Source organism: Eurypyga helias, unplaced genomic scaffold (assembly GCF_000690775.1).
Source record: "Eurypyga helias isolate BGI_N326 unplaced genomic scaffold, ASM69077v1 scaffold11290, whole genome shotgun sequence".
In the NCBI taxonomy this organism is placed as follows: domain Eukaryota; kingdom Metazoa; phylum Chordata; class Aves; order Eurypygiformes; family Eurypygidae; genus Eurypyga; species Eurypyga helias.
In genome coordinates, this window is record NW_010226271.1 from 2,695 (window position 1) to 13,536 (window position 10,842).

The 10,842-nt window shown below is 39.5% G+C and overlaps 1 protein-coding gene across 1 annotated transcript; it reads left to right on the top strand.

Annotated features, from left to right (window-relative positions):
- Window positions 1-3,694: 3,694 nt before the first annotated feature.
- On the top strand, window positions 3,695-10,350 carry KDELR2 (KDEL (Lys-Asp-Glu-Leu) endoplasmic reticulum protein retention receptor 2; the record flags this gene model as incomplete). The annotated part of the gene is made up of 4 exons (XM_010152341.1): window positions 3,695-3,795; window positions 6,821-6,979; window positions 8,039-8,291; window positions 9,111-10,350. Coding segments are annotated over 4 exons (548 nt in total), but the record flags the coding sequence as incomplete, so codon positions are not given.
- Between the last annotated feature and the right edge of the window lie 492 nt (window positions 10,351-10,842).

Below are 10,842 nucleotides of genomic sequence, written 5' to 3' on the forward strand. Positions count from 1 at the left end.
GACTGCTGAACTGCAAGCTGTGATCCATGAAGAGCTGGCAAACCACATGGTGCCGACTCCTCTCTTCTGGGTGCATCTGTGTGTGTCTGAGGCCTTTGTTCCAGGAGGAGCTCGGAGGCCTGTAAAAGCAGCTGGAAACAAGAGGGAGACAGCCCGTGTACCTCTGCTGCAGCCTCCTGTTTTCTGAAGACACATCAGTCCCATTTTCTTTCCTAAGAAGTGACTTGTCTAATTGAGGAAAAAAGGTGAGGCTAGGATAATCTGCATTATGAAGCAGTCTGTGTTTTCAGTGTTCGACAAACTTATTTTTTTTCCCCTAACTTAGTCAGTATGTTAAAAAGAACAAGGGGAAAGTAAATCAAGTAATGATTTCAGAACTGGCAGGGAAACAATTTTTTGCATGGCTGATTATTTGAGTTTCCAAGTTTAGAATTTGGAAAAGCGTTTGCCACTCCAAATAACTGCTCAGAACTAATTACTAGGAGCTGTGGAGAGTGTAGCCAGTAACTCCGTTCTTGACTTCATGTCATAATTAGGAAATTCATGAAACTTGGAGAATCCTGTGCTCTCAAACATTGTCATGTGCAGACACTGTTTTCTAATCCATTTCAAGTTGAATTAGATCATTTGCACAGTGAATGACGGCCTGAAAGTTACCTTTATGTGAAATTACTTTTCTCAGTGTCATTTGTCAAGTGTTAAAGGTGACTTGCAGTTGCAAGGCTGTCAAATTATATGCTGAATACTCTAAAAAAGCAGTGTAGATAAGAAATGCGTAATACTTTTTTGAGGTAATGTAGCTTTCTCTTAGTTTTATCTGTGTGTCTGCTGAGGACCAGTTCATAAGCAATGTCAAAGACTTTAGACAGTATTTTGCATAGGCTGTTGCTAACTGGTCTGTTTTCTCAAAAAATGCCACTTTAGGTAGGTTGGGAATTTCCTCTCTCTCTCTGTGAAGGAAAATTTTGCCTTTCTGGATTGGAAAATTTGTATTTAGAGTTAGGTTGCATTTTCTTAACTGAAAGTACAGGATTCTTAATGTTAGTGTTTTATTAGCAGAACCGAAGAAGTTGTAGTTCTGTGGCTGATGTGGACTTCATAGTGAATTAAACTACTTTTTAAATCAAATACTTCAAAAAGCCTGTGAAATTTCCGTGGCAGAATACAACTTCTGTTTGTAGACTGCATGGTCGTGATAGGCTGTTCACAGTAAGTTGTGTACACACTCCACAGCCTGGCTGACCTGATGGCTCTGCCGCTGCCTGTTGCTCCTTGCCAAACTCGAAGAGGGTGAGAAAGTACTGCGATTTCAGTTCTGCTGTCGTCCCTGGCCGTGAAAATCAGCTGAGCTTTTGAATTAAAGTTTAATCCTGTTGCTTTTAGCCAAGCTAGTGTGCAGAAGTTGAAGGAGTTGTTCCATCTTGAAGGAGGAAACAAAAACAAGGTTTGACTCTTGGAAGTTTGAGCCCAGAGCTTGGGAAGAAGAAATAAAAATGTGTTCATTTAGCTCAAGAGCTAAGTAATCTTTGTGAGTGTAAAAGGAAAGGGAGAAGGATAACAGCAGCATAGTCTCAGTGCATTGCAGTGGCTGATCGTGAGCCAAGGTCAGCCCTGTGGCAGGTATACTGATATTTTTCCTAAAGTTTGGAAATGCATCAAAGTCATACAGCAGCATGTTTCCCAGTTTCCTGCTCCTGTTTTTGCCAGTGTTACAGATCTTACTCTCTTCCAGTTTGCCTGTTTCTCCATAGGTCTTGGGTTGAAACTCTGAACCTTGCCTGGTCTAGCCTACTTAACTCGAAAATTAGTTTAAACTTGGCTTTAGGATGTGTGTCCAGGATCATCCGATTAAAATTCAAAATTCAGTGTAAATACTGAGTGCCTTAATAAAAATGACAACTTTTGGTCTGGAGGGGGTGGTGAGGCTGGCAGTGGCTTAGAGGAGTTTGTCAAATATGTTACGTCTGTTTATGTGTCAGTACATGCAGATCCAAACGTGTAGTCGTGATCAATAGTTAGTGTGTCTTGCATGCTTTGTTTGTGTTCACAGTTACTTATTAAAAGAAAATTGCATGCTAAATAATGTAGCTATGTGCTGCAGCGGGATGCTGTACTGTCATCTGTCCGGGTGGATTTCTTTGTCCTTAGGACGGCGTTACTAGCCCGTGAGCAGGGCTCCCACAAGAGTTGTACCGCCAGCAGTCACGCCTGGCACGCGGCCGCGGGTGCTGCTCCAGCTGTCTTTGCAACGTACTTCTGGGTCAAGAAGTGTCAATGGATTTTTCTTTTACCCTTAAACTTTGGGAGGTGGTTTGTGCATGGGTTTTGGGGTTGGTCTTTTGTCTCGTTGCTGGTTTATTTTTTTTCATCTAATACAGTTCTTGTGGTATAGTTTTGCAGCCTGCATTAACTGTGGGTTTTGAGGCGTTTGCTGTTGGCTGTGCTGCAGTTGCTTTTGGGCAGTTGGGTTGTTCTGCAAGCTCACCTTGTAGATACTTCACGTATGAAAATTGCAAACAAAAACCCTTTTAAATTGTTACTGGTTTAGCATTTCCTGTACTTTATGTATAAATATAAAAGTCCCTTCATCAGGGGCAGCTTCTTCAGTGTTTCTTAAACCAGAGCGAAAAAGGGGTTCAAGCCCTTCTCCTAATTGCCTTATGGTGCTGTTAATAAAAGCCTTTCTCAGAAATATCTCTGAATAAAGGGACAAGGATTTTCAGCCTTGCATCACAACCCTCTCCGAGAGAATATTTTTCCCTCTTGTTTCTTGAACAGTATTTGCATGCTTAGCTGAACAGACTGAAATATTTTCACCCTGGATGACTGAAAACAAGAGTAATTGGAATAACAAGATAGAGGCACAGGCTAGGTTGTTTTATCCCCCTGCTGTGGCACCACCGCATCATTATAATGGAGTGATGCTTCACCTCGGTTTTCAGCAGCTTTTAGTGACTGATTGTGCAAAGCTTTTTTGCTTACAACTGCTCCAGTGGCTGAAGTACAAAAAAAAGTTTTGAGTTTGTGGCTTTGGCCTAAAATAAAAAGTTACTTTGAAGGTGCAATGTAGACATCTGTCATTTTAGCTTGCTTCTTTCATTTTATTTATTACAGTACATAGGAAAATCTTGGTTTGACTGATAATTTTTTTCCCATCGTGCGATCAATTAGTGTTTTTTGAATTGAATCACCTTATGTTTTAAAATTGATTTGTTGCTTTAAAATCCCATTACTGGTGCTAGCATTCTTTCTGACTATCACTGGATCTGTAGTATTTATTACCCTTCTACCTTTTCAGCTATTCAGCACCTAAACAGTGTACGGAGGTGTGTACTCTGAGAATTGAAAGCTAATGCAGCCTTAACTGCACAGTGCCCAGTGAAAATGCAGAACAGATAGTGTAATCTCCAAAAATTACCTGCAAGCTGTCTGCTATAAGTAACTTCTAACTCTCGTGTAGTGCTAGCACCTTTTTCCAGTAGCATGCTGTATAGGTAACTTACATTCAGACTGCTGAGCTACGAGCTTACCGTTCGGTTTGTACCGCTTCCTTCAGGAAGCCTGGGTTTTGTCCTGATTTTTGTAGTCAACTTGCTTAGAAATAAAGGATATATCCTTTCTCATCATTGGCATTGAGTGTTTTAAAGCATATCGTCACTTTAAAAATAATTAATTATTTCCTTTATCACTTTAGGTATTTCTGGGAAAAGCCAGCTTCTGTTTGCACTGGTCTTCACTACCCGTTATCTGGACCTCTTCACTTCATTCATTTCATTGTATAACACATCTATGAAGGTAGAGTATACTGAAGAGTTAGAAAAGCTAGTGATGTTGTATGCTGAGTGCATAATTCCATTAATAAAAGCCTCTTTAAATGGCCCACTGCACAGTTATTACGGCATAAGTCCTAGATGGTCTTTGGATAAAGAATGTGGGAAATGGACTCGAAAACCTACTTTTTTCTAGATTCTACATGCAGTTTTTTAAAAAATGTTTGTATGGGCACAGTGACATTTAGAACAAATGCCTTTTCTGTTATTGAAAAGAAAAGTTTTTGGGAAAATGGCTGTAATAAATTGTATTTCTCAATTGAGACATTAGAGCTTAAGTAAATCTCTGTTTCTCCATTACAAGGTAAATTAGTATCCAGAAGGCATTGTCAGAATTACAGCTAGTGTCTGGACAGAGGCTGATCAAAAGTTAACAGGAGTACACTTTCAGGAGTGTAGTTTCCATCAGATTATACCCTATTTGCTTGCCCTCTGAATGTTAGTGAGCCTGAATTATGACATATTTTAATATATAATTTAATTAATAATAATATGCTTCTTATTTATTCCTACAATTTCTGGAGCTGAGTGCAAGGGAATAAAGCAGTAGACTGGGAGAATGCGAGCATGTTTGTGGCACCAGAGCAGACACCTTTTTAATCCAGTTCTTTACTCCTGGATTCCCTTGATGCTCTTCAACTTTAGTTCAGAGTAGAGTATAACTTTGCCAGGAAGAAAGACTAGAGAGTCAATCATGCAAAACATCCTGAAGAATTGGGGCAATAATAACTCTAAAATAAAATTTTAGATCTTAAACCCACTCACACTGTTGTCTTCTAACAAACATCTATGTTTAAGTTTTAGTATTCACAGTCTAGATGAACAGCTGTGGATTAAGCAAAGTATTCTTGAAACACAAGCTTTTTTCCCTGTGTAATTTCTGAGAATACTGAATGCTACTGTTGGGGGCACTAGAAGAGCAGCTGGGTTTTTTCTTCTGTTCATTTATTGGTTGTGATTCAGGCTCATAACCATGTCGTCTTTTTTCTGCAACCCTCCTACCCAGACAAGGAATTAATATGGGAAATGACACTTGTGATACTCAACTTCACGCTAAGATGAGTTTTTCCAATAATGAATGAGTGGTCCTCTGCTCAAATCCAGTATTAGCTGGCTAAGTTGATGCCTCTGTTAAAGTTTCAAAGGTTACTGCTGGAGAGACTGTTAGATGTAATTGGCTGTTCAGCCCGTTATTGTAATGCCAAGACAAAACAGCTTGAGTGTCCCAACACATCATCTTGTTCTATCTACATCTACTGAGGAGTGTGTAGTATTACACAGTTGTATTACACATGAACTACTATACAAATAAGCTTACCTGGATCATAACTAGATGAACTTTCTAGTCCGAGTAAAATGCTGTAATTGGCAGCAGCAGAATTAATTTCTGTAGTTAGGATTTTCTTCAGTATTTTTAAAGAAAAGCGAGTTAAACTGTAGGTGCCAACTTGCTGTATTGGTCTGGCAGTGATCATCAGATACTTAGGTAAATGTGTTTCTTCTGTGGTCTGGGAATATATGCAGAAATACTCAAATTGGCTCTATCTGCCTTTCTTACTGACCTACAGACTTTATTTTTTTTGTGATTTTTAGCTCTCGGTATCTTACAGTTTCTTTTTCATGGTACCCGTATTGTGAGTATTGGATGCACTTCTGCTGGTGCGCTCTGCAATCAGTTTTCTACCATTCTTTGAATTTATTTTGGTATCTTTAAAAATGAAAACTTTGTCCCAAAACCTTATAATTCTCATGAAGAAATCTTTATTAAGGAGCTGGGGTTCATTCACACTTTCTTAGTGTCTTCTATGACCATACCAGTTACAGTGAGTTTACACCTGTAGTAGGGGTTCGCTGTATCTGATGTCCTGTGGTTTTTTATCTGCAGTCAGCTGGGGTGCTAGTGTAGTAGAGAGTCTTGGGATTCTGAGCTACTTAATGTATTATTTGTACCATTTTGCATCTGTGAGCAGCACTTTTAGTGATTAGTAGCATCTGCAAACAGTGGGGTTTTAAACCTGTTACTTTTCAGTTGTAAAGAACCTATATTTAATGTGATAAATGGTTTGGAATATTTAATCTTTGTGATGAAACTGAGATAGAAGTTAAAGTCTTTGTCTAGTCTACTGTACTCCGTTGTCTCCAGGACAATGTGAGCTCTGTCCTGATGATAGCAGATTGACCTTTGGAAAGTCATGTATTTCCTTTGGTTCTGTTCTCTCATCTGTAAAATAAGGCTATTTGCCTATTCCACAGGGAGTAGCTATGAAGTCTACTGTACTATAACAATTAAAAATGGTAACGTTAGATGTCAGCTGGAATTGAAACTGAATTCTGATTAAGTGCTTCTAGCAGCCTATTAGTTTTGCAGGTTTTAGGAGCTGTTGGTTGGTGGAGAATGCTGGCCATTTGCCACTTTGCAGAGTTTAGAGATGTTTAAAGGTCTAAATCAAATCAGCTAATCTGTGGCATTTTAAATGGCTGAGTCCAAGTGGGGCTTGTTGAATCGGGTTTTAATTGCCACATGAGCCACACCACTCCCAGGCTCTTTGACTGTAAAAAGACCCCTTCTGTTACTACTGTGTGTGTGCACATGCACGTTTTTAACTTCAGTGTTTTGGGCCTGTGCTTCCCCTGCCGTAGCAGAAGGGGTGTTCCTTCTCCAGCCAGTTCCTTCGTTCTGTCTACTCGGGAAAGGGCCTGTAAAGAAACTTTGGGCAGTCACTTCAACCAGAACCAAGGTGATGCTTGTAAAGCAAAGAAACCCAGGAGAGTCCAGAGTCATTGGGTTTGAATTAGTACTCTGCTGAGAAAAGTTAAATACCACCACCTAGCCTGGAACTGCAAAAATATGCAAACAATACAAACAACCAAAAAAAGACTGCACTTACTTTTCTTAGTCCCTGGGAATATCTTTGTTCAGTGAGTTTGAGCTAATCCTGCAATCTCTATGGTTTGTTACGGGTTTGTGTTTTATTTTCCTTGCCCTTCAGCTTATCTACATTGCCTGCTCGTATGCCACTGTGTATCTGATCTACATGAAATTTAAGGCCACCTATGATGGAAACCATGATACATTCAGAGTGGAGTTTCTGATCGTCCCTGTTGGCGGCCTCTCCTTTCTTGTCAATCATGACTTCTCTCCTCTGGAGGTGAGTTGATTCTGGGCAGGAGGGTGATGCTTTTTTCTCTGAAGTATTTAGAACATGAAGATGAGCGTTTTTAGGCTGGTTGAGGAACGCTTGAAAGATGCGTGTGCTTAGTAGGTTCAGGCTGATTGATCCTGTTTCCCTAAGGCATCTTTACAGTGTAGATTTCTGAAAACTTTAATGCACTTCAGGGGACTGGCATTACTGTCAACACTGATTATTTTATTAAGCAGAAAACTGTCTCTTTCCCAGTATGCTCTGATGATATATTAATTCAAAAGTATCCTTCCTTTTGCTCTGTTTGTTAAAGAAATGCCCCAGAATGCAGTTAGTGACTAGTTAGGTGGTGCCACCTGCTGAAAACAAAAAGAATTATATTTTGTAGACTTGCGAATGAATGGTCTGGAGTGTTAGAAAGACCTGCATTGGATTTGAAATGCAGCTATGTGTTTTCCTCTCAGAAAAAATACATTAAAAATGTGTTTATAGGGAGTTGAAACAGGTAATTTTTCCCATGACAGAGAGAGTAACTTTAGATGCTTATTTTAAGTGGACTGAGCTGCACTTCTGTATTTATTGGGAGTTGAATGATTTTACTGGAGTAAAGGAATGTTAATTGCAACACTTAAGAGACATGTTTTAATTTTGTTCTGTATTAACTCATTCTTTAAACCAGTAGATTAGAAAGGTTGGAAGAACGTGGTGGGGCCGGGGGAAGGACTTCATCTTTGCTGCAGCTTTTCAGAGCACCAGCTCTGTAAGCTGTGTTTTATGGTACTGTGAATCGAGACCGGTGGATGCATATAAAATTTCTTCAGGAGTAAACCTATGCCTGCTGGCAGCTGGTGTGTTGTCTGCCAAGAGAGTTGTTGCCTTGTACTGTCCTGTGCTTGATCATGAAGCTTTCACTTAGTTTTTCCTGTACCAAGAATAGTTTGCCAAAATACTGTACCTATGCATGATACTGTTAGTGAAAAGTCAAGCCAAGTGAAGTATCTTCTGTGCTTCTCTTACCGGTAAGACAGTTGAATATACCTGTGGGGTTCTCTTTCTTCCTTTCAGATACTGTGGACCTTCTCCATCTATCTTGAATCAGTTGCTATTCTCCCTCAACTTTTTATGATCAGTAAAACTGGGGAAGCAGAGACCATCACTACTCACTATCTTTTCTTCTTGGGTCTGTACCGTGCCTTGTACTTAGTCAACTGGATTTGGCGCTACTATTTTGAGGGATTTTTTGACCTCATAGCTGTTGTTGCTGGTGTGGTCCAGACCGTTCTTTACTGTGACTTCTTCTATTTGTATGTTACAAAAGGTAAGTAGTGCGGTAACTTCCAGCTTCGGGTTGTGGAATGTGGCAGTTAACAGTAATTCAGAGAGGTCTGCTATACTGCCATTACCAGGTTGTTAATTCCATGAGGACATTATGGCTGGAATCTCCTTGATGGATGTATCACATACACTTTCTGCTAGTGTGGAGCATTTCTGAGGATTGTTTTGTTTTGAGTATGGATAGAATATAAATGTTTAAATGGTCTGATGAACTTAATTGACAAATTTAAAATAAGTATACTTATACTAAATGTTGCTGTTGTCTTCCATCAATAAGCATGATCCTCATGCTTCTCCTGACAACATACACTGTTCTGTGCAGATTCCATGCTTACAGACATGTTTGTCAGTGTTTTAAATACCTTAAGAGTCCAAAGGATTCTGGATGTTTCTATTTATGCTTAGTGTAAAAGCAGTTGGTTTTGCTGATTGCATGAGTAATTCTGCCCCTGTTCACATTCCAGCTTCCATCATACAAGTATAAAGCTATATGGGGCAGTGTTATGTTAGTCATAACGCGTAAGAAACCACAGGCATAGGGTAATACGTCCTGTGAGGATGAAGTGACATTCCATGGGTGAGACAAAGAAGGCAGGATTGGAATAGTTGTTAATTCACCATAGTTTTACCAGAATGTGGTGAGGAAGGAGAGGCAAGCTTGGGTGGACTGCAGTGCACACGTTTTGTAACAAAGTGACTCTATGTGATAGGTTGCTCTCCTTTTGAATTTTTAACAATGTGTGCATCTCCTAGATCCTATCTTTGTTTTCCTAACTGTTTTGTTTCCTACTTTTCCTTACAGTACTCAAGGGAAAGAAGCTCAGTTTGCCAGCGTAAGTGCCAAAAAAAACATCACCAGCATTTGTCCTTTTGGATGCTTGGACAGAACAATCCTTATCACAAGCAAAGGCGAAGATGCTTGAGACAGAAAGTCAGAAACACAGCTCTTTATAGTGCAGGTAGTCATCAGCGGCTCTGTAAGAACGGAGGAAAAACAACCAGCAGATTTCTGTTTGATGCATCTTGCCTTTATCTTTTTTATTGCTATGTATAAAGATTTTTTACATAAAGAAACTTAGACTGTATTAATAAATTCAGTGTATGGTTTCAATTGGAATAGTTCCAAAAGTGAGATTTTTGTGAGATTGTTTATGACCAGGAACAAGTGCAAACTTTTTTTTTTTTTAATTTTCAACAATTTCTTTGAAATGACTGATGTGGGGTTTTGGTTTTTTTTGGTTTTTTGTTTTGTTTTTTTTAGTGCACAGTTATGTGCATCCCTGATGGATGGTAGTCATCTGTTCTTTCCCTTTGATTCAATTTTCATTCCACTATATTTATTTTTTTCCAAAAGGTGAATATATGTCAACTCTGAATCTGAAACCACCAATGTTTGATGTGATGTGCTGATGCCCAGTCTTTGTGCCATCTGCTGACATGGAGTTATTATTTAAAATACATGCCGGTGCCAGAAGGGGAAGAGTCCCGTTCTGTAGTTGTTCCCCTTCTAAAACAGGCCGATGGCAAGAGGACAGTAAGGCAGTCTCTTGAGGCCGCAAGGATGGGCCCTTTCCTGTTTCACCATGATGTTTGGGAAGGTCATCCCGGTAACGAAAGCGCTTTGCAGTGCAGGTCGTGAAGGGTAAGAGGTACGGCTGTGTTGTTCAGTGGCAAATATTGGTGACTGTATTCCTTGTTCAGGAGAAGGTGGTTAAATATCTTGGATGTCCAGCCCTGCTACACCATTACAGCCATAGAATTGGGAGACTTGTAAGTTGTTGATTACAATAATCTGTAGGTGATCATTTTAAACAATGTCTACATTTTATTTTTAATGAATGCTTTATAAGCAACTTCCATGTTCAGCTTCAAGTGGTTTTTGATGTCACTTTTGGACAATTAATTTTTTTTATAATCTTTTCGAAATCAGCAGCACCAGTTACCATTCTTTATCCTTTAAATGATTCCCTTTTTTTACTGAGCTGTTGCATGATTTATCCTGTGTTACCATCCTCAATAAACACTTTATGAAATGGTGAAAATGGAGTTTTTTTAATTCCTGAATTAAAGTTTTCTGTTAGCCTGAGACTGGGTGAAGAGTTGTACGTACAAGTTGTTTCATGTCATTCATAGTATTTCAGTAGAGCAAACGAACTTTTTAAGGCTACAAGGGATATTACCACTGAATGAAGCAAGGGTGACTTGGTTCTGGCTGTTTTGTAAGAGCTCAGTCTCCAGCCTAGTGCAGATGAGGGTTTGGTGCTTGTCTATGTTTTGATCTTCAAGAAACTGTTATCTTTTCTTAGTTTACCATTATTATCCCCCTGGTTAGTGATGGTTATCATTCCTAAACCTACATGTGAACAGTGGTCTTTTATTGCAGAGTGTGTATGCTAAGATGCTGCAGCCTCCAGTATCTCAGACACTACCCCAGGTATCCCAGCACTGTTCAGACTGCTTGCTCTGTCCCTGTGATGAGGTCCAAGAGCCTGAACTCTAGTCATAGCCATAGGACTACAAGAGATCTGTGCTTG